The sequence below is a fragment of the Jaculus jaculus genome, chromosome 12 (assembly GCF_020740685.1).
Source record: "Jaculus jaculus isolate mJacJac1 chromosome 12, mJacJac1.mat.Y.cur, whole genome shotgun sequence".
In the NCBI taxonomy this organism is placed as follows: Eukaryota; Metazoa; Chordata; class Mammalia; order Rodentia; family Dipodidae; genus Jaculus; species Jaculus jaculus.
The window spans coordinates 15,696,085-15,720,615 of record NC_059113.1 but is presented as its reverse complement, the minus strand read 5'-3'; the positions used below and the strand labels follow the sequence as shown (position 1 = coordinate 15,720,615).

General features: G+C 44.4%; 1 protein-coding gene across 2 annotated transcripts in view; it reads right to left on the bottom strand.

Moving 5' to 3' along the window:
* Dock5 (dedicator of cytokinesis 5) overlaps window positions 1-24,531 on the bottom strand; it is a 221,083-nt gene that overhangs the window by 83,756 nt on the left and 112,796 nt on the right. For both annotated transcript variants that reach the window (XM_004665821.2, XM_045131067.1), the window contains exons 9-16: window positions 23,473-23,554; window positions 19,307-19,436; window positions 18,007-18,079; window positions 10,489-10,631; window positions 7,358-7,483; window positions 5,320-5,444; window positions 2,800-2,898; window positions 930-1,002 (exon numbers count right to left, since the gene is read on the bottom strand). In XM_004665821.2, the coding sequence (XP_004665878.2) occupies window positions 930-1,002; window positions 2,800-2,898; window positions 5,320-5,444; window positions 7,358-7,483; window positions 10,489-10,631; window positions 18,007-18,079; window positions 19,307-19,436; window positions 23,473-23,554 (851 nt within the window). The remainder of the gene's footprint in view (window positions 1-929; window positions 1,003-2,799; window positions 2,899-5,319; window positions 5,445-7,357; window positions 7,484-10,488; window positions 10,632-18,006; window positions 18,080-19,306; window positions 19,437-23,472; window positions 23,555-24,531) is intronic.

Below are 24,531 nucleotides of genomic sequence, written 5' to 3'. Positions count from 1 at the left end.
CACACACACACGCATGCACACATCCCGAAAATGGAAATTGCCTGACAGGAGGTACACACACAGCTTATATGTAAGAAGCACACCATTTTATAGAAAGGTCTGGAAACTTCACAAGTTTTGCAGTGTCTGTGGAGGTCTTAAGCTTAAAAAAAGGACCACTGCATTACATAACCTTATCAAATGGCCAATATCAGTGTAACGTCATAGTAGATTCTTACTAAATCCACTTAGACCCTCCTGGGCTTATTTCTTAGTTCCCCCAAATAAATTTCTCCTGTTCCCCTTAGATGGGATAACTTCTGCTTGCTTCAAGCTTCAGCTAAGACACAGAAGTCACAGGCATTCATCCTGGGCTCAGGAAATGGCTCAGCAGGTAACCGAGCATGCCCACATATGCATGCTGGCCCGAGAGAGTCTGAGTCATCTCAAGTATGATCCCCCAGCGTCCACATAGACAGTGTCGTGTGGCCATGCATGACTATGACCTCAGTGCTACGGGCAGCAAACATGAGAGGATGGCTGGGGCTCACTGATCAACCGGCCTGGCTAAACATAGAAGCTCCAGGTTCAGTGAGAGATGCCATCCCAGGGAAACACATGGGTGAGTGATTAAAGACATACACTTGTTCTCCTGTGGCATCTGCATGTGTATGCACGGAGCGTACACTTGAGAACACACACACACGCACACGCACACACACACACACACACACACACACACACACACACACAGGGAAATCACATATATACAAGGCTCATGCTCCGTCACAACTCCGTCTCTATGGCCATGTCACCCTATTCTTGCTCACAGGGCCTCTTCGTACACAGGACACTGTACCAGGAGGAGTCCTGCTGGCCACTGATCCTCAGCCGAAGCCTGGAGGGTAGACTTCAGTCAGTAACTTCACACTGGAAAGCTAAGTACTTACATTCCTGAGACGATCTGTGTCGGAAGGTAAATCTTATGTGGCAGCGGGTGACCTCCTCTATAGCAATGAAGACCTGCACAGCAGAGAGGGGCCAGTAGCTTAATTTTTTAATTTATTTGTTTGCAAGCAGATTATAGAAAGATCGATAGGTAGACAGATACATACATACATAGATACATACAGCACTCCAGGGCCTCTAGCCACTGTGAACAAACTCCAGATGCATGTGCCACTCTGTGTATTTGGCTTTACATGGGTACTGGGGAATTGAACTTAGTTCCGTAGGCTTTGCAGGCAAGTACTTTATCTGCTGAGCCACTTCTCCAGCCCCAGTAACAATTTATTTTTGACACATAATCGTACCCGTTTTGGGGACACAATATTACATATACATTGTACGCATTGTACAGTATCGAATCCGAGTAGTTAGCACGTACATCGACTTAAATTTTCAGATTCAGAACCCTCACTCCAACCTATTGTGAGGAGTACAATCACAGTAAGACTCAGCGTGAGTATCTTAGCATTTTCCTACAAACGAGGCTTCATTCACAAAGTGAGCTGTTTTCAAGTTAAAAGAATCCCACAGGAAGAGCACCTAGCTGATCATCAGAGGTCCAGACTATGGAGACGTTACGGAATTTCGTATTCAGAGGGCAAAGAGCGGTGCTGGATATTGAGATGGGACCTTTCAGACTGCAAGGTGGATGCAGGCATCGTGATAACCAGAGTGTACAATGGAAGAAAAGGACACAACACCCAGGGCAGGAAGCTTCCTGCTGTTATGTATAATGAGGGAACAGGAAAAGAGCCATGGGACAATGGGAAAAGGAGAAAATGGGAGGTGAGTAGTTCAATCAGTTACATTATGCCAGCCCTACGGGTCATTATGCCAGGAACTGACGAACGCAGAATGCCCAAGTTCAGTAGCTTTAAAAGGCATAATATTGATCTACGTGAACGGCCTCTCCCAAAACATGTGGACGACAGAAGGCTGTGAGAAAAGCCACTTCTGAATTGAGGTACGAGGGTGGTGCTTCTGTATTTGAGTTCTCCCTAGGAGCTCATGGGACTGACGATCAGTGCTGTGCGGCTGGGTGTTTAGGTTGACAGTAAGATGCTCTTGGGGCTGGAGAGACGGCTTAGTGGTTAAGGTGTCTGCCTGCAAAGCCAAAGGACCTTGGTCCAATTCCCCAGGACCCACGTAAGCCATGCATCTGGAGTTCATTTGCAGTGGCTGGAGACCCTAACGTGCCCATTCTCTCTCTCTCTCTCTCTCTGTCTCAAATAAATAAATTGATTTAGTCAATTTTTTTTTAAATGATGCTCTTTAGGTTGACAGTAAGATACTTTAGTACCTTAGGAGTAACCTTATTTCTCTGAGTCAGTCACCTGATCAATAAGATGGCATCACACTACCTGACTGTCCAGTTTCAGAGCCACTGTGGGCCTGGAGGAGATGCCAGATCTACGAAGCCTTTTGGGAGTCTTAAAACCTAGATTTAAATTGAAAAGGGGCCCAGAAAACTTGGCTGTGGGCCAACAAGAAAAAACGTGTTAGGAAACTGATTGCAGCGTGTAAAAATTTCTGTTTGGCCTTGGACTGTCTTGGCAGCTTGTCATATCATTATAACCACAAGTTTCCCTGTTCCAACTTCTATGCATTTGTGAATGAGGATGTTATTTAAGAATGTTGTGTTTCTTAAAAATAGATGCTCATGCACAGACGTTTAACTCCCAGCTTATTGTCTTCACTGTATTCCCAGAGGGAGCATATCTAGAACTTCAGGACATGGTCAGAAAGATTTGGGGTCCAAAAGAAGGTAAGTGGGGTTGCACGGCTGACGGGAGTTACAAACAGAATTCTTACCTTGACGGTTTCATACCAACAAGGCTGCTTGACTTGGTAGTAGACTACAGATTTGTATTCAGAAATGCCTTCATACCCAGCACCAGGGTGAATTGCTTTCTTTGGATGGAAAGAAACAATTAGGAGATGACATTAGGTCATGAACAATTTGGCAGCAGTAGAAGGTTCTGAACATGCAATGCCCAAAAAGACAATTCAAAAATCAAATGCATGCGTCTGAAGTGTTTCTGGCAATGCACACTCGTGTTGTATCCCATGATTTCACTGCAGACTTGGCTCTGAACATATAACATGCACACTTTGCACTATGAATGCTGTTAGACCATACAACGCCACCTGAGATACTTCTGCTCAAACTTGAGACTACTGTGTATCATGAACTGCAGTGTTTTCCTATATGTATGTATGCATGTATTTTATATATATATATATATATACATATATATACATTTATATATAATATATGCACACATATACATTTATATCTTATATATGTGTAAAGTTTTCTGCTCTTGCACATAATGGTTTAATTACAGAAAATAAAGACTTTTCATATTTCATCCCGTCATTCCTCAGTATGTGACTCAAATTAGTTTATCTTTAGATTGTATTGTGTTAGGATGGTTAATGTTAAAAATTGCTGTTTCAGTTGCTGACTTGAATTTCATGAAAAACATCATTAAATAACTTTTGGCTTGGTATTATGATGGAATTTCCAATTTCTGAATTGGCAGTGAATATTTGTCAGAATTCAATTATAAAATTAAAATATGGATCAACTCTGAACAAAGGTGAGGATGCTCTAAGTTCCACAGTATCAAATTTCGGTCAATATTTAATTATGTAAAATAAATGCATATATTTTATTGCTATGCAAATGTGCTTTCCTCTTTAATTGACAGCAGTTTTATATATATACCAAGATAAAAAATAAACTTACTTATGATTCATTAAACAGTAATGTTTAACTTGCGCTTCTGTTTTATATACATATGTACCCAGAGTTCTGTAAAAATTTCTGTGCAAAGAGTGTGAGTGAAACAGGTTTCAGAAGCCATGGGTGTAGAGAAGAAGGAGTATTCTAGACGGCTCTTCCCCATTCCTAGCATGCCTTATTCTGGTGTCTGTCATTAATTAAGTTTACGGGCTGAATAGCAAAGCAAAGACTGACTTTCTCTCCTTTCTTTGAAGGCCTACACATGTAAGCGTGGTGGCAGCTGCAGGACCCAGCACCCCCCATGCTTCTGTCCTGTGATCTTCTCTTCATCCTCAGGCAGGCTCCCTTCCCTCTCCTCCTGTCTGATCATGGATATGGGTCAGGACTTGCATGCAGATCGACTGCTACCCGAGAAAAGTGACATCTCCTTTAGGACTGTATTCAGCCGTAGGGACTTGGCAGAACCAAGAATTGATGGGTCACTGCCGAACTGGTAAGCAAATCTAGGAGATGGCCACCCAGGAAGAGATGTGCATTTCAACTGATCTGGCTCGAGGTTATCAACACCGTGAACACCACACTTCCATGAGGCAGCCCACGATCTTCTGTACATATCCCCCTGTGCATCCCGGATGCACAATGTGTCTTGGCTTGGTAAACATTTGGATGTTTCCTCCAAAGGTAGGGATACTTAAGGGGAAGGGAAGGGGCAGGCCGTACTGTGTTGTAGTCACAAGCACTGATACGACAGGGTAGATCTTCAGTGGAGCTTTGTGAGTCAGGAGCTTGACTTGTGGATTCCAAGGTCCTTAGGCAGAGATCGATGGAGGACTCCAGTGGCTACCCCTTGCCTTTCCTCTTTGAAGTCAGAACCAAGACTTCCTTCTCTATATGGCTAGGGAGTTGTCAGAATTGGAGGAACTTTGGACTGGGGGTAGGACATCTGGATCATGTCCTAGCTCTTCCTCCAACTCCTGTGTTTCTACACAAAAGACTTGTCCAGTCAGGATGCAGATTCCAGATCATTAAAACCAGAGCACAGTGGTAGCTGAATTGCACCCAAGAGTCCTTACAACATCACAGCATTCCCTCAACAGACCTCCCTTTGCTTCCTCTTGCCCAAGTGAAAGTGATGTGCTGGACAAGCCTTTGTGACACACCTGTCTCCTTGCTCAAGCTCTAGAGTGGCCAGATGATCTCAAAAACAAAGAATCTGAAAACCTGAGGCTTACACTTGAGAAATTTAGTGAGTGGAGCTTATTTCTTGGCATAGCAAACATATCAAAATAACTCTAAATGGCTTCAATAGTGAAACTGGTCCCGCTAATGATGGGCTTATCATGTTTAATATACTTTTTCCTTTTAAGAAAGCATTAGGCATGGTGGTACATGTCTTTAATGCCCACATTTGGAAGGTAAAGGCAGAAAGATTACAAGTTCAAGGTCAGCTTGAGCTACATAGTGAGTTAAAGGTCAACCTGGACTACCTAGAAAGAGTCTCCTAAAAAAACAAGCAACAGAAAACATGGGAGAAAGGCCCGCAGGGTGTGATGGCTGTGGGACTTGCAGGGGCTGCCACATACCTCTAAGAGGTTGCCTTCTTCATCAAACACAGACATGGTCACCTCCACGTTCTTAGGCGTCTTCTTTTTCCCTTTGTCAAACTCCCCATGGATCAGGGTGACATAAATGTCATTCCGAACATCTCCTGCAATAGGACAATCCTCCCATGAGAGTTACTGAGAAAAGCCATCTGATGTCTTAGGATGTAACAACATAAAAACGGCGAGCGCACTATGAAATGATCGGACCATAATGGCCTGAGCATTCCAGGCAACTCCCGCTGTGCTGCTTGCTCATTCCACCTTCCCTCACACACCCACTTACCACGCGGGTTTTATAAGAACTAATTATTTGCTCCACGTAGGTATTCTTGGCTAGTAATGAACACCTCTGACATACTGCTGGGATACAGTAGCGAACTGCTCTTCTGTAATACCTTGGGAGAATGTGATAATTGCAGAGACCATTGTTTTTTGGGTGCTCCCCATGTGCCAGACATTGGTCAGAATTCCTTATGTGTATTAATTAAATAACTACATTATAGAATAATCCCATGACTCAGGCAATATTTATAAAGGCCTAAAGAGTACCTCATGTTTACTCATTTGCTTTTTAGTTTTTATTTTATTTTATTTTGGTTTTTCAAGGAAGGGTCTTTCTCTAGGCCAGGCTGACCTGGACTAACCTGGAATTCACTATGTAGTCTCAGGGTGGCCTCCAACTCACTGTGAGTCTCCTACCTCTCCGTCCCGAGTGCTGGGATTAAAAGCGTGTGCCACATACCTGGCTTCTTATGTTTATTTAAAACACCTTAATTAACTAGAATAACTTCTCCTTGTCACCTTTGGGTTGTCTAGCCAACCCTTAAAAGTTAACTAAGCAGGGTGCGGTGGGGCACACCTTTGATCCCAGCACTCAGGAGGCTGAGGTAGGAGGATTGTCGTGAGTTTGAGGCCAGCTTTGTGAGTGAGTTCCACGCAAGCCTGGGCTAGAGTTAGATTCTATCTCAAAAGAAACAAAACAAAAAAACCCTCAACAATAATTAAGAAATATTTATTCCCCACAGTACGGTGTGCCTATATTTTAGCACTAAGAGGTTGAGGCGGGAGGATTGTTTCAAGTTTCTAAAGGCACTGTAGTGAGACCCCATCTCAGAAACCAAACCAAACAATAATAGTAGCATGAAGAATTTTCACAGGATGCTGATGAACTCATGGTGAAATGGCCCCAAAAGGAATGATGTACGCAGACAAAGAACCTCCTGCTCTTATGAGAAGAAAGGACCCGATCAATCTCCCTTTTACTTACACTCTTACCCATTCAGTCCACAGATTCCTTTGACTCTCATCATCCACATGTAACGTGGGTAGTAACAAATTATTATTGACCTCTCAGTTCCTTAAAGCTGAAATAAGACCGTATGCTACTTTAAAAGGACTTCTGCATTTACGCAGTAAATAACAAGTTGATTTTCTAAAATGTTTCAAACATGACCTGACTGGTTGTCTATTAATTTTGTCAATAGTAATGCAATCATATTAATGTTCATAAAGTGCCTTTCGTTTGACTATCATGGAGACTAAAGAATTCAATGAATTCTAGAGAATGCATGTGCACATCACTAACGTGTGGGACCAAAAGAACAAAAAGGAAAAATAAAAACCCACCAGAGCAAAAGTGGAGCGGTGAGCTCAGTAGAAACTCAAGGGAATGGAGCAGAGGGACCCCAGAAAGCGAGTGAGCGCAGAGCCCCTAGTGCTGGGGTGCCACGCGGAGCAGGGCCACCTGCAAAGGAAGCAATTCCTTCCCCGGAAGGAAGCTGGGGGAAGCGTCTGGGAGGGGCCTGGGCAGAACAAATGGAAGGGAGAGAGAAAAGTGAGAATTCTGAATTACGGCTACAGGTGTTTTCTTGGCCTTGCCCGCGGGGTAGCTTTTTAGGATGCTGTCGTTCTATTGCTTCCATGTTTTGGTGCCACCAATGCTCAGTAGCAGGCGGCCTCCGCTGTCCTGGCGGAGGCGCCGTCTTCCCGCGTGGAAAGGGAACACGGCGGGGCGCACCTGGCAGGATGATCTCGGGAAAGCCCATTTTCCGGGCGATTGCCGTTGATCGGTCAATCAGGTGTGAAAAGTTCTTCTGAACCTGTGTGAGGTCACCTGGCAACAGCTTCAAGGACACCCAAAGCCCTGCAAGGAAAGGCGAGACAAGCTTTCAGCACTCTGTGTGAGCCATGTAACCCACACAGGGATGTTGAGAAAAACATGCAAATTGCATAAGAATGACCAGATACCACGATGTAAGCCTCCCCCGGGTAATGTAAACATTTCAATGACATTTCCTTCAAAACCATAACAGGACTTCCTTGAGAACTGGACAGATGTGAACAGGTCCTTCCTTCAGGAGGGAACAATAGTAAAGATTGTCCTAGCAGATCAGATATCAAGTATATTGTAAATCTACAACACTGTGTGACAATAGAGGTGGAAAAGATTAGATAGATAGATAGATAGATAGATAGATAGATAGATAGATAGATAGATAGAGAGATATTTAAATCTAGTTACATATGACCACTTAATAGAGGACAAATCATGAAGAAGACACTCCTTTTATAAATGTGTGGGGATAACTTTCTTGGTACTTAAAATAGAATCCATTCAATTTCTCAACTTATACATTTATTAATATAGATTACTAATATAGAATAAATAAGCAATTAGGACAGATGATAGGAAATTGGAAGAAAAAAATCAGTGCATAGCTCTGAAAACAAATCATTTTTAAACCAGAGAAACAAAGAAATTACAAAAGAAAATGAACTATCATGCATAACCTGAGAGTTTTAATCGACATAAAATACTTGCTGCAAAATGCTGAGTGAGGGGCTGGGAGCAGCTCAGTGGATAAAATGCTGCTGCTGCCCAGCTCTGAGTGTCTGAGTTCAGATCCTCAGATCCCATGTAAACAAGACTTAAAACAGAAAGAAAACAAACAAACAAAAAACAGCTGGAAGTTGTGGGCGGGTTTCTGTAATCTCAGTGTGCCCAAAGCAAGAAGAGAGGTGGCATAGGAGAATCCACCACCAACATGCTGATGGAGCAGTGAGCTTCCCTGCTTCGAATGTGCTGGAAGTGCTGGGAGGGAAGGATCAACCTGAACGCTGTCCTCTGACCTCCACATGCACCATGGTGCACATACCCACGTGCATATACACACATCCAAATCCACACACTAAAAACACACAAAAATTAAATATGTGGAATTAGTTGTAAGAAAATAAAAATCCTCACAAATAAAGAAAAGATAAATATATAATCCACTGAGTAGAAGTGTATAAACATTTAGCAAATCCCAAATTAGACAATGTGTCTTAAATAAGACACAAGGGCTCATAAAATCTGAATGGGAAGCTTGCAGAAACTCATAGATCCATAAGTAGTTAGGTAATTCAGGCTCAAGCTGCTTACTTAGACGCAAGAGGACCACAAGAGTCTACTTGCCACCATTCAAATGGGTGCAAACGTGTAAATATTAGTTCAGAAAGCAGATGAGAGGACCACGGGACACATGCTCTGAAACCCACGGCAGTATGATGTCTCAAGCTCGTTCCCACCAACAGACCCCAAGAGCTTACTTCTGGGAATTCTTTGGGGCATTAGTTCTAAATATGGAAAAAAGCTTCAATATCCACAATGTCACAGTAGAACACTTTACATTTACAATATGGACAAACTAGAAAGTACTTCCCTGGGGGACTTTAGTTTTCTTAAATTTGTTGAATAAAAATTATAGGAGGCAGGATGGGGAGATATCTCAGTCAGCCCCTAAAGTACACTCAGACACACTTGAACACACACACAGAGGAGGCCATTGCTTTTGACTATGCTCCTATACTGGGTGAGTCCCAACAGGCCATGCTAGAAACCAAAATGGAGTCACCATCTGGAAAGTTCCACAGCACATCAACTAAGCTGTTATCTGACCTCCTGAGAAATCACAACAGAAAGATAATGGCCAAATCTCCTGAACAGACCAGGTAAAATGAAACCCCAGCATGTTTCCTCTGCTGTAATTACACATAAAAAGTAACCGGATGTTAAACAGTTATTTCCCTACTGCCCTCTTTCCCTGCCCTTCTTTCTCTATAGACCCAAGCTTTCCACCTCAGCCCACTGGAAAACTTACCCTAATTTATGGAATGAAGCATTGACTAATTCTTAAAAAGAAATTAGACTTAGTTATGAAACTAAATTTGTTGTAATTTGGTTTTTGACAAATTTAAGCAATGATATATTACTATGCAGACACAAAGATATTTAGGAAGAACAAGACATTTGGAATTGCTTGTTCTGTTCTATAGCAAGAGATGAAATGACATTGTTTTCAGTTTTATTTCAAATAAAACAAATAGTCACATATAAACAATAATCTATCATAAAGATTTGGCATTCTAATTAAAATCACATTCTTAGGTTAAACCTCCAAAATGCCAAATATATGTTACTTGTTTTCATATTCCTTATTTAGTATAAATTCATACGTTTTTCCCTCTCAGAATAAGTATGAACACATGAAGAACTCAATATGCTGAAAATGATACATTTCCCAATTGCCTAAATTTACACATGCAGGTAGAGGCCAGAGGTTGACCTTGACTGTCTTCCCTGATTGTTCTCTTTTACTTACTGCGACAAGGTCTCTCACTTGAACCTGGGATTCCCTGATTCAGCTCATCTAGGGAACCAGCTTGTCCCAGGTGTCCCCAGACTCTGCCTACCACATGTTAGGATTACAGGTGTGTCCCTTCACCCCCACCCAGGTAATTACACAGGTCCCGGGAATCTGATTTCTAGTCCTCACACTTGTGAGACAAAGTTCTTTATGCACTGAGCCATCTCCCCAGCCCCCGAGTCTCTCCATTTGCTTAAAAGTCAGCATTTGGGAATGTAGGGCACAAGAAAAAGACTTGTGGGATAAAAGCTTATTCTATAAAATTTTATAATTCAACTGTGATTCCCACTCCTTGGAGGGTGGCATACTTGACTATCTTCAGGAGAGGTGCCTGAGTTGGACAATCCTTGAGGGAGACTGGTGTCTGAGAGAGAGGGAGGGAGTGCAGGGACCCGAGTTCAAGGACCCAGCTCTGAATGTTCCCTCCCGGCCCGGCCAAAGTCCCCTCCCGGCCCAGCACCTTGTCCTTTGTGATTCACTTCCTTGGCAGCTATGACTTTATTCAAGACCGATGTGAGCGGCTCGTTCTCCCCAATCACGTGAGACGTTATCAAGGGTGACATGATGAGCTGCCTCTGCCGGATGTAGGTTTCCATGGCAATTCTGGGAAAGACATGAGAAAGATGAAGAGGAAGGCGGAAGCACAGTCTCTATAGCATGACCTGAGAACGCGGGGAGTTTTATGGGAATCATCTGGAAGGACCATCACCAAACCTAACCACAGGGCTCTATCTGCTGTCAAACACCAATTACAGGTCATTGTTTGGCCTAAGTTCCTGCACTGGACCCAAGCGGCAGACTACCAGTGAAAATGAAGCCATGCTAACATTTACCAAACTGAAGCTAAGCTGAATAGAATGACCTTCTGGGACTTCAAGACAGAGAGGTAGTAGTCAAATGTCCCAAAGAGGAACGTTTCAATTAACATGATAATCAAGATCCCTCTAATTTAATCTCTCTCTCTCTCACACACAAACACCCTACTATAATAACCTAACATTAACCAATCTGTTATTTTCTATTCTGTCTTGCTGACCCTGCCTTACAAGGAAGGTAATGTTGAAAGGACTAATCCATTCTTACTGGTTTCTGCCCTTTTCAGCACTTTTCTATCTGTAAAACCCCTCTTGGCTCACTGGGAATATTTATTCTGTTTTATGGAATGCAGTATTGCCCAATCCTAGAATAGAAAAGAAGGCCAATTAAGTAAATTGTTGTAATTTTGTCCTTGGCACTATCTTTTCTTCATTTTTTCCACTGGGTGTATATCTTTTTTAAAATATTTTTTTTTGTTTATTTTTATTTATTTGACAGGGACAGATAGAGAGAGAAAGAGTCAGACAGAGAGAAAGAATGGGTGCGCCAGGGCCTCCAGCCACTGCAAACGAACTCCAGACACGTGCATCCCCTTGTGTGTCTGGCTAACATGCGTCCTGGGGAATCAAGCCTCGAACCAGGGTTCTTAGGCTTCACAGGCAAGCACTTAACCGCTAAGCCATCTCTCCAGCCCTGGGTGTATGTCTTAAACATTAAATTCACCTTGGAAAGATTTGAGGCAAAGGAGGGAAAAAGGCCCAATGATGGTGTGGTGGTTTGATTCAGGTGTCCCCCATAAACTTAGGTGTTCTGAATGCTAGGTTCCCAGCTGATGGAGATTTAGAGATTAATGCTTCCTAGAGGAGTGTATTTTTGGGGGCGGGCTTATGGGTGTTATAGACAGCTTGCCCTTTCTAGTGTTTGGCACACTCTCCTGTTACTAATTGTCCATCTGATGTGGGCCAGAGCGTGATGTCCCCCCTCTGCTCATGGCATCGTTTCCCCTGCCACCGTGGAGCTTTCCCTCGAGCCTGTAAGCCAAAATAAACCTCTTTTCCCACAAGCTGCTCTTGGTTGGTGATTTCTACCAGCATGTGAACCTGACTGCAACAGTAAAGTGGTACCGAGGAGTGGGATTGCTGCTAGACACCTGACTGTGTGGATTTGGCCTTTTCAAGAGGAATGTGGAAGGATCTGAAACCTTGGCCGAAGAGATGCCTTGCAGTGCTCTAAGTACAGCTTGATGGACTATTCTGGTCAGAGTTGAAAGACCTGAATGCAGTAAGAACTATGGACTGTGAGGTTTGGCTTATGAGGGTGAGGAAGAGCTTTGTTTGGAATGGGCTAGCAGTTTGTGTGGGAAGCTTGCTGTTATGCCCATGCCTTGAGAAGTTGTGCAGGGTTGCTTTGCATAGAAATGAACTGGTGTGAGCAGAGGGATATAGAAAAAATAATCTTTGGGTGAACTGCTGCCCATTCAGCTACAACTGAGAGATTATAACCCTTGAGATTGGCCCAGCTGACCTGCACTGGGGCAACAGGAAGAATGTAAACTCTTTTGAAAGGGCCCCAGTGCTCAAGGAGTGTCCTGTTCTTCAAAGTCTGCTTTATTCCCCCCTGGATTAACAAATTGGCACCCTACCTGGTATTGTGGAATATAAGAAATGCCGGAAAGATGGTCCTTGAGTTTGCAACACGGACTTGTGTTTTGCAAATGGTCATAGGCAATGTGAAGCAGGTTTGCTAGATGCCTGCATGGTGACCCCAGGGAGCCGTAAGGTTGAACCGTGGATTGCAGTGGAGACCCAGTGGAGATGCCGGGACAATGAGATGGCTGCTAGGGAGAGCTGCCGGCCCCGGGTGAAGTTGTCCAGGACTGCGAGTAGCCTAGCTGGAGGGGCGGAATTGGAACTCCAGAGACTTGTTGCTGGTTAGGATTATCAGACTTGGAGACTTGTCACTGAAGCTACAGAGTTTGATGTTTCCCCTGTTTAAATCTTGCATTAGTTGAATATTTCTTTGCTATGCCCAAGGCCATCTTTGGCAGTGTGAGTGTTTATTCTGTGCCATTGTGGATTTTTTGGTATTATGGCTCAGTTAAAAGACCTTGGATTATGGGGATGTTGATAAAAGCTATGGGGACTTTTAAAGTTGAACTGAATGCATGGCATTTTACATCATGGATGGTTATCAGTTTATGGGGGCCAGGGGCAGAATGTGGTGGTTTGATTCAAGTGCCCCCCATAAACTTAGGTGTTCTGAATGTTAGGTTCCCAGCTGATGGAGATTTGGGAATTAATGCCTTCTGGAAGCAGTGTTATTGTTGGGGGCAGGCTTATGGGTATTACAGCCAGTGTCCCCTTGACAGTATTTGGCACACACTCCTGTTGCTGTGGTCCACCTGATGTTGGCCAGGGGATGACGTCCACCCTCTGCTCATGTCATCGTTTTCCCTGCCATCGTGGAGCTTCCCCCTCGAGCCTTTAAGGCAAAATAAACCTCTTTTTTCCCACAGGCTGCTCTTGGTTGGGTGATTTCTACCAGCAATGCGAACCTGACTGCAACAGATGGCCAAGTGCTAACAAGAGTCAGATGCTGCCCAAGCCCAAGGGTTACAATGACAGTGAGAGGCACTGCCCGAAGCTCGTTCAGATGTGCTGCTGGGATGGCACTGAAAGACTGCCAGCGGGCAGGAGACCTGGCTTCCTGTATCATCCCACTTGACAGTGCGCTCTGCAAGGGTCTCCCTTCAGACTTCAGCGCTCCCAAACACAGAGAGATGGGCTTGGGTCCTGCGCAACCTCAGGCCCCTGTCTAGCCCGGGCACTTGTAATACAGAAGCAGTATGTGTGCAGGCCGCTGGGGAGGTGTTTGGAGAGTCCCAGGCATCAGACCGAGGCCTAAAGAACTGAACATGGCCCCCGTTCTCTTGAGGTCACCCCCAGAAACGGCACACAAGCCTGCCGCAGTACAATAGCCTCTCGCTTCTTCTCTGCCTGCCAGGCCAGCTTTCTCTGCAGGGATCTCTGTCCTTGGACTTGGTGAGAAACTGGGCAGACAGGCACATGACAGAACCAAGAAGCTCAAGGATGAAAACAAACACAGATTTCAGATCGCTTTTGTATCCATGAATGCTGCTCTTAATATGTATCCACATGCTTCGATAAACATGTAGACCTATATAAGATTATCCGTATAGGGGCTGGAGAGATGGCTTAGCGGTTAAGCGCTTGCCTGTGAAGCCTAAGGACCCCGGTTCGAGGCTCGGTTCCCCAGGTCCCACGTTAGCCAGATGCACAAGGGGGCGCACGCGTCTGGAGTTCGTTTGCAGTGGCTGGAAGCCCTGGAGTGCCCATTCTCTCTCTCTCCCTCTATCTGTCTTTCTCCCTGTGTCTGTCACTCTCAAATAAATAAATAAATAAATAAAAATTTTTTAAAAAAAAGATTATCCGTATAGGATGAAAGTTTTATATACATTCTAGTTGTTATTTTCATGTTGGTCTAATATATACATATGTTTATTTTTCAGACAGTATCTCACAATGTTGTCTATATATTTATAGTCAATAAATATTCATACTTATTAAATGTATTTTACTTGCAAAATATTTTATATTTAAAAATGTAATTCACCATATTAATGACATGCTGACTTAAATACTATGTGTATTTAATGTACTTATTGAAATGTGTTTATGTCGTATATTTTGCATATTTTACACACATACCTACTATCATGTACCACGTTATACTTTGGTCAACGAGGAGTAACAATCATGATGGCATTCCCACAAGATTCTATCACCTAGTGTCGCCATCTAAGTTCAAGTGTACTCTGCGATGATGATGCTGGCACCAGGACAAAATTGCCTGAAGGTGATTTCTCAGACACATGCTATCATTAAGCAGCGCGAGATTGCGTGTGTGAAGAGCAGTCTGCGTGGATATGAAAGTTATCTCAAAACTAAGCCAGCCAGAGCTGAGCTGGAAACCTCTCCCCACTGCCCCTCGTTCACTGTCGTTGTGCTAGAGAGTGCTATGCAGCCTGCTGGGGGAGAAAAGTCGTCAACAGTCCTGCAAGCTACATGGCTGAGCAGCCAGGCAAAGTGTGCCAACTGGCGCGATGGTGGCCTGTCTTTTATGAGCAAAGCCAACAGCTCTCTGACTTGACTTGAGGCCCACTCCATGAGAGGAGATTTATGCCTGGTACTGAAAACCTAGTCGAACGCTTATGGCTGCGCAGCACAGGAGCCCTGGGGGGAAAGCTACCACTGTTGGGTAGCCAAAGGGGTGTGTTATACCCACCGAATTGTCCTCTAAATATTCACATTTATGTCTATGTATGAATGCTGCTCCAACTTTTGGTTAGAGAAGCTTCTTTTTTTCAGATGGTGGTGACCATTGGGTGACTCAAAAGTCACCCAAGTGCTGAGAAGAGGTGACAGAAGAGCCAACAGGTATCTCTGTCAGACCCTCTAATGCTCGTGAAATATATATATGTATATATATAGAATATAAGAGCCAAAGGAATGGGAGAAGTGTTTTACAATGCTTTCCTTCATACACGAAGTGGTCATTGCTGTCATAACCTCACAGTGATCTACACAAGATGTATAGAAGATTAAAGCAAAGAAAAAGTCATGATGACATCAAAAGAGAAGAGGGGCTAGTTGGAAAGAAGGGATTCAGTGAAGGGGGAATGGGAAGGAGGCAAAAGAGCATGGTAGGAAGAGATTCATCAGGGTACATCGTCTATGTGTACAGAGGTTATAAATAAAAACTTTTAAAAATAAAAACAAGCAAACACACACACACACAAGCCAGGTATGGCAGCACACGCCTTTAATCCCAGCACTTGGGAGACAGAGGTAGGAGGATCACTGTGAGTTCATGGATAGCCTGAGATGACACAGTGAATTCCAGGTAACTTAGGCTACAGTAAGACTCTACCTCAACCAAAAAAAAAAAAAAAAAACCACCAACCCCCCCCCCCCGCAAAAAATCTGCAGTTATCTCAAAACTAATATGAGCAATGAGCTTTGCTACATGACATGCTGAATTCACCGTGCTCTTTCAGTAAATAATTGGAAGAAACCACATAAGCGAATATGTGAAAAATAATTAGTTTCTAGGTGAGAGGGCACATAGTATTTGGCATGAGGTGTTTGTGTTACATACACTTCAGAGTAATCCAAAGGTATCAGACTGAAAGCTGAAAGGTTAGGATTCTTGTACTTTCAATTTAATTATGTATAGTATAACTTCATTTGTAGGGTGGAGGAGAGACAACAAAAAGAGGGGTACAATCATGAACATTTAAACCAACAGAAATAATCATTGTCAATTATGAAGTATGTTCTTGGCAGTATCTTTATTTTAAGGCTTTTATGTAACAACATATACCTCTGAGAAATATAGGTTTCCTAATAGGTACCAGAAAGATTATTTAATATATTTTTAAAACTCGGTCAAGCTGAAAACTGAAGTTTGTTTTGAATTTCATTAAACCTAAGTGAAATTCAAGGCCATTTCTTTGTATATTTTTCTATACCCTTATTAGTTCTTATTCATTCTTTATAGATCAAAACACTTGTTCTTCCTAGTATGAACTGTAAACCTTTTCTTAAATTTTTTCCTATGTGAGGTGCTTAAACCAGGGAGAATTAAACCTATCAATTTTTCTTTTTGTTCGGTTGACTTTTTGGTGTGTGTTTCTTAAAAATAGCCTTTCCTAAGTTACTATTATATAAAATTTTTATTATCCTGTAGAATTTAAATTTTTAAACTGTTCATTTTTACATTTTTATTATCTAGGGTTTGCACAAGTATAAGCTGTGATAGCAAGCTCTCAAAACAGGTCTTTTAAGTGTTTAGCTAACAGTCTCAAAAATGCTTCTACATACTTGCTCCTCACTTAATTTGCAATATCTATAAAATGAAAATTCACTTCAACATCCTTGGTTGGGTTTTCAATTCTCCTTGTTCATCTGTAGTGACAGTTTCAAATTATTGGCGACAAAGAGCTGTTATTGGCATGTCACCCAGGAGGGATCATGTTCAGTGATGTTGTGGCCTCACTCGGGCTGCCAGCACCTGTGCCGAAGGTTAGAGCAGCCACAACGCTCACACCTGAGCCCTCTGAGCGGCCGGGACAGGGACAGCTCCCCTGCATCTCCCCTGGCCGCACCTCAGGAAGGGATCTGTGTCCGAACCTTTACCTGTTCTTCAGACTGGCTCCCCCCAAACCTTTGTGGTACCCTAACCTGAGGCAAATCAGCCCTTCGCTCTCTTAGAGCAAAGCTCCAGATGTGTCCCACCTGTGGACAGGCTGCATGACTGTAGACAGCTATGAAGCCACCTAACACAAACTCATAAAATTGTGTCAAATGCCATGAGACTCTTTTGTACCTTGACTGCATGACTTTGAGGTGTGTACTTTGTACATCATTATACCCCGTCATATCTTAAAAGGTTAAGCATGCCAGGACCCTTGTTAGTGAAAGTGTGGTCTCTCATCTATCTATCTGTCTGTCTGTCTGTCTGTCTATCTATCTATCTATCTATTTGTCTATCTGACTATCTACCCATCCATCCATCCATAAAATAGCTAAATGTCTGTCCATCTATCTGTCGATCTATCTATCTTACTTAGGAGGTAGAGTATGGATGCACCAGGATCTCTTGCCACTGCTAACAACATCTAGACTTACGCAGTTTTGTGCATCTGGCTTTATGCAGGAATTGTTCAGAAGCTTGTCAGATACGATCCTACCTCTCCGATCAAATCTTGATTCTAACAACATTCCCTGGCAATTCTTTCATGCCATACAGTTTGAGAAGCGTGACCTCACCGGTGTGATTCTCTGTCACACCTGTTCTATACACCAAGGTGCAGCCACACTTCAATGTCTGTGAACATTCAATGACACTGCTCTCTGGCTTCCGGTGTACAGAAACAGATGCCTTTTATCTTGTATCCCATCAGTTATTTTTATGGAACCAGGAAACCGATTGACTTTCTTCAAGTCCAGAACCAAGGACCTCGAACACTTCCTTCTGTGCCCTGCCTGACCATTTCCCAGAAGTGTTTCCCAACTCACACCTGCTGCGCAAACGGCTAGCTAGAGTCTCAGGTCCCCGGGGATGAATGCCCACCACTTACTGCTGAAAGGGAATGAAGTGCTGCTTCTCCTCATCATCCACCTTCCCGTGGACAATATCAGAAATGTCCATCACTAGAAAAGAGACACGTGTCAGTAAAGAAACCGGGGCATCACGCCCCCCTGAGCAGCTGTGGGAAAGGATGGTGTCTGCGGACACAGACATCGGCATGGCTCCTATTCTCTGCCAACAATAACTGCCCAGTGGACCACGCCCAGAAGAAGAGCAAGCCACCAGGGACTCAGGCAGGGACTGGGATTCTCTGTGCTTAACCACTCCTTGATGGCTTTGTCAGACCAGAATGCTGCTTTCTTGAGAAATTTGAGGCATTTATTCATTCATTCATTTACCCATTCACTCACTTATCAATCATCTATCTTCTTTCTTTCTCTCCCCTCCCTTCCTTCCTTCCTTCCTCCCTTCCTCCCTCCCTCTCTCCCTCCCTCCCTTCCTTCCTTCTTTCTTTATACAGTATAGACACACCAGGGCCTCCTGCCACTGCTAACAAACTCCAGACTTAGGCAGTATTTTGTGCATCTGCTTTAATGTGGGCACTGAGGAACTGAACCTGGGCTGGCAGGCTTTGCAAACAAGGACCTTTAACCACTGATCCCTCTCCCGAGCCCGCTCTTTCTCTTCCGTGCATATGCACACGGAGACCAGAGAGGAATGCTGTGTGTTCCCTGTCTATCACTCATCTATGAGTTTCCTTGATGGAATTTCTCACTGATACCCAAGCTTGCTGTTTTTCATGTGATTCTGTGGCTTCTGCTCCCTACAGGACCTGAACCCGGGTTGTGAGGCTTTGCTGGAAGGTGCTTTAAGTGCTGGTTTACTTGACTTAGCCTAACAGTCCCAAGGTTCATATACTGTAGCACGGGTGAGAATTTGCTTCCTTCGTAACAGCACATTCTGTTTAACCCTTCACCCACTGACAGACAGCTGAGCGACTTGTACCTCTGGGCAGTTGCCTGTAACACTGCTCTGGACGTGAGCACACGCTTCACAGGGAGTCCTGCTCTCAGCTCTTTCAGGGAGATGACAAGACCACGTGGTACTTCTATGTTTAGTTCCTTTTTTTGTTTTCAAAGTAGGGTCTCACTCAAGCTCAGGCTGACCTAGAATTCACTAAGGGGTTTCAGGGTGGCCTCGAACTCCTGGCGATCCTCCTACCTCTGCCTCCCGAGTGCTGGGATTAAAGGCGTGCGCCACCACGCCCGGCTTAACATTTAGTTCTTTTGAAAGACTGCTGTCCACAGGAGCCACACCGTTTCTCCCTTGTCTCTGGGCTTCGGTCTTACCTGCTACTCCAAAAGGCCTCCGGAGCCCACAGGTGTGCTTCTTGCCCTCCTTCAGCTCCATGCGGCCCACCCGGACGATCTGACACACGAGGCTGATGCGAGGCCGGATGAGGTCTGTACTGCTGAGGTCCTGGAGCGGTGGACAGAGAGAACGCGAGAGAGGTCAAGCGACGTGACCTCTCCTTCATTTTCCTGTCCTCTCTAGCCCAGAATCTTGTTCCATGCTGAACACCCTTGAAGTATTCCTGTCTTCCACCAACCCATCCAGTAGCTACTCCAAAGTCAGAGAAAATGATTCTATAGCTATTTAAATAGGCCATTTTTTTTTTCCTTCCTGAGTTTTCTACTTCCAATTCTTACAATAGACCAGTCAGCTAACTGGCTGGAATCTGGAACAGAGCCAGACCCTGGTCAGTCAGCCCATCTAGTGCTGGAAGGCACTACATGAGCTACTGGGGAAAAGTGGCCAACAGCTGTCTGAGCAACCCCGGTTCTGAGCTACTCAGAAGCAAACACCCTGACAAGATGTACACACAAGTGCAATGGTGGTGCCCAGCCTTGGTGGGTAACAAATAGCTTTCTGATTGGCTAAGAGATCCACTCAATGGAAAGGAGCCCACATCTGGAACTGGGAAACAAGTCAGAATCATATTCAGATAATAATTTTGCTCTTCAATATCAAGCTCCCACTAATCTTGGGCTAAAGGAGGGACTACACCCATCAAATTCTCTCTAAATTAATAACGCTTATCCTATTGAACCTGTGCTGACTTCACTCTCCATTGGAGAATCTGCTTGTCTTTTTTAGATGGGAGAGGGAGGAGATAAATGACCCACCACACTTCAGCCAGGCCCAAGCTAAACCACAGAGGAATTCAGAGATAAGCAAGAGTGCCACTTTCATGGTGAACCTGATAATCAACACCAGGGTGAAGGAAACAGACCCTGAGGACACTCAACACCTACTAGACCAGAGATCCAGAGGCTTCTAATAGCCTATCACTGAAGTAGACTTAAAACACACCCAACATGCTCAGGAAGTTTTGTGGAAGAGGGGGGGCAGAAAGATTGTTAGAGCCACAAGTTGGGACATTGTGTCCAGAGGCACTCCCTCTTCCCATGACTGACTGCTGCTCTCACAATGCACAACCCACAACCCTCATGGGGATAACCTGTGACCCCAATGAGGAGGGCCCCTTCGGAAAAGGGGCAGGGATGAGGAAAAGGATGGTACTAACTTGTGTTGTTTCCATAGTAAGCATGTCCATAACTAATAAAAAAAAAAAAATAGGTCAGACAAATGCCTCTGTGTGATGAGCTAAGTGCAGTCTTTAAAAACCAGTACATTCGCTGCAACTTTCGGTCCCGCCAGGACATGTCTAAGTCCAGGACGTGTCTGAGTGTCAAGTGATGTAACTGCTTGCATTATGCTGTGATTTATCAGCCACCCTCACAAGTCTGTGACATTTCATTTCATCTTCTTTATTGTTTATGTTTTCTGAGACAGAATCTCACAACTCAGGCTGGCCTCAAACTCACAGGTGGCCAAGGATGGCCTTGAGCTTGTGACACTCCTGCCTCTACCTACCTAGTACTTGGATCGCAGGCATACACCACCAAACCCGGCTTCATTTCATTGTCTAAAGAATCCTGGGAGACCAGGGAAGCCCAGGCGTGGCTTTGTGGGGCTCCTTACCTCCTTTATGACATACACCTACTAGAGACCTCTGCGTACGAGCTGAAGAGTGAGAGGTCCATGAATGGACTTACCACCCCTTTTGGCTGAGCTCTTGTCTATGTTTGTAAGGAGGGGGGAGTGAATCCCCGGAATAAGCTTACATATCTCACTCACTTAACATCAGAGATAATGTCATTACATCTCAAAGCCCTTTCCAGACACAGTAGCCTCAGCCCTCTTCATTGAATCAAAAATTACTTCTCAAATAATCACTCCAAATCTACGCCCTGCAAATTACCTAACACAGCTCACCAAGACAGGAAGAGACGCCACTAATAACATCCACCTCAATTTCTACTACAGCTTCTGAAAGGGTTCCATGAATAGGAAAATAGTATAAGTGACCCATTCTACAAACTGTGGCATATTGATATTAAGGAATATACAAGATACAGCAAGTCTTGGAATGTTTAGTGACCAAGGAAATAGTCATCACAACTAATTGCAAAGGTCAGACATGAAATTCAGATCCTAGATGATCCTGGCTGTGTGGGAGACTGTGGGATGGGAGGGGACAGGATGAAGGACAGCTGTTCCAAACTGGCATGGGTTAGGCGGTGGACCAAAGTGAGAGGGGAGTGAAGGTGACTGAACCTTACTTCTGGGGTGGGGGAGGAGTAAGAAAGTGTGTACTAGCTAGAAATCAAAGTTCGTATCTGACTTCTTATATCTTGCCTAGTTCCCTAAACCTGTCATTCCACAAACATCCAGGACCCCTCCTGGGAGGGAGGTCTTTCATAGGATTTAAACACTGTGGCTGATCAAGTTCAGCCCTTGGAACTTGGTGTCAGGGCTGGCCTCTTCCTGAGACAGCCCCCAGCCCTAACCAACCGGCTGTCCCTCTGGTTCACCACCTGAGTCAGAAGACAGCCCACCACTATAAGGTTATAAATACCATTGCAAGGGGAGGGCAGGCTCTCTGACCACTGGGGAGCTTCCAGCTGTGGGTGAGCCCAGGGGAAAGCCCCCCCAGCCCTTACTCCCCACATGGGTTCTTTTACCCCCTTCAGCTCCCCACATGGCAGGAGCTCCTTGAATTTTCTTTCCTTTCTTTTCTTTCCATGGTTTTCCCAGGCCCTTCACATGGGATCTCTAGCCATGTGGATGCCTTTCCTTGTCTCTATATGTCCCTCAATAAATATAATAGTTTAATAATTATCTTTCTTGGTCTTTTTAAATTCAATTCTTTGATTAAAATTAGAAACAAACCTAGGGCTTGGGGGTTCTGGGCCCCTAACACCCTGTTATAAAAGATTTAATAGTGTCTTTTAAAAATATACACATGGACTGATAAACACCTTTTAAATTTTAGGGAAAATTCCGCTTGGTCTGAAGAACTAAGCCAATACTAGAGATCTGGGGAGAGTCCCAGAGGTAGGAGGGAGAAGAAGGAGCCTCAGGACGCCGGACAGGGACCAGGGAGGTTTCCTGTGGTTTCTCTTGCTGTTGTGACATGGACCTCGTCTTCCATATCTCATGGTGGGAGGAAGTTAGGAAAGAAAATACTTGTGTGGGCTGAGGGGAGAGCTGGGGATCTTTAATCAAGGCTTCCCAAAGCCCCTGGCAGAGGCTCTGGGATGTCTGAAGTATGAGGAGAAAGAGGAGAGAGTGACATCAACAGAAAGAGTATACCCCAGAAAGTTCCAACCCAAGAGGAAGCTAGGCACCATGCCCAACTTCAGCCTGATGCCTTCCCTGGCTCCTGAGCCACACGCAGCAGCATTCTAAAGGGGTTGGGGCGGGCGGGGGGCGGGAGGTGGCAAAACAAGCGCTGAGACTCGGACATGGCAAACCTCTCCATCCACATTTGTCTTGCTCACGACCTGGTCCTGGAAGCTCTTCTCCCAGTGAACAGCATGGCTTACTCTCTCAACTCACGCTCTCTCTTACTGAGACATCTTCTTCCCGCAGACACCAGCCCTTGGATGCTGGAGGTCACACCCAGGGCCGAGCGCATCTAAGCATGTGTTCTACCACTGAACTCCACAGCAACTCCTAACCCTACTTAAGACACAAGCCTCCCTTAGCAAGGCAGCCCAAATCCCCTCGAAGCACTTTCCTCAACATCGTATGCATTTACTCATTTATTTCATGGTAATTTATTATGTCTTCCCCATCAGCACAAAAACTGCTCAGGAGCAGGTTTTCTTTCCTTAATTTGTTCACAGATGTCTCTCAAGTATGTAAGTCAAGTGCATGGCATGTAGTCAAGTGTTCAATGACTAGTCACTGAATAAATGATAGGTTGTTTTTTGTTTCTGGGGAATGATGAATTTTCATGCCATCTTTTGTGTTTTTCATAAACTTACCGCAGGCATTTACTCATATTGTAATAACAAAGAAAATGATGAGGGCAAACGTAGGACTTCCAGTGAACATTTACTCACAGCATGACAAAGAAAATGGGGAGGGCGAAGGTGGGACTCACTGTGAACACTGCTTGGAGGTTATTCAGCTTCTCTATCTCCTTGGGCATGCCACTGCTGCCCCAGCGGATTAGGTAGTTCTCACTGATGAAGAAAAGAAAATGTCTCTTAACGAGAGGCCAACTGAGGCACAGGCGGCTTAGGATGCAGAGTACCCGGAGTCAAGGGAAGAGGCAGCAACGCTTTCTGGCTGAGAGAGGACCTGACGGAACACACGCAGCCACACGCTGGGGTCTTCGTCTCTGGAAGAGACCCCGCTGAAGTGTCAAAAAGGTCGCCCCCGTACAGGCCATGACGCACCTCGTGGGGAGGCCGAGACTTGGTGTCTTGCTGTCTGGGGTTTGCTTCCCATCTCAAATTCTTTATTAACGTTTCAGCTTTGTCAACGCAAGGGTTAAACTTTAGGGAGATGGCTCAGTTGGTAAAAATGCTTGCCTTGCAAGCGTGAGAACCTGAGTGCAGTGTCCAGGACACGTGTATAAACATCCTGTCATCCCGGCACTGGGGAGGAGGAAACAGGCAAAGGCCCGGGCTCTCTGATCAGCTAGTCTAGATGACTGGGTGACTCCCTGGCCACTGTCAGACCCTGCCTCAAAAAGAAAGGAAAGAAAAGAAAGATGGTGTCTGAAGGAATGACATCTGAAGTGGTCCTCTGAATTCCACATACATGTGCAAACACATGTGCATTTGCATACACACACACACATACATCCACACCCATACACCCCCCCACACACACAAGAGTTGAAGTTTAGAGTGAGGTGTGGTGGTTCACATGTGTAATCTCAGTACTTAGCAGAATTGAGGATTGCCATAAATTTAGGGCCAGCCTTGGCTACCTAGAGAATTCAAGAGCAGCTTTGTATACACAGTGAAATTCTATCTCGAAAAATAAAGTTAAAGAACAATTCAATAATTGTTCCAAGCCTGTCTTTGTAATCTATAGCACAATACTCAAACTTTCCTCTTTAGAAATAAACTACTCATCAGCAAGTACTTTTTAAAATTTATTTTGAGAGAGAGAGAGAATGGGCTTGCCAGGGCCTTCAGCCAGTACAAAC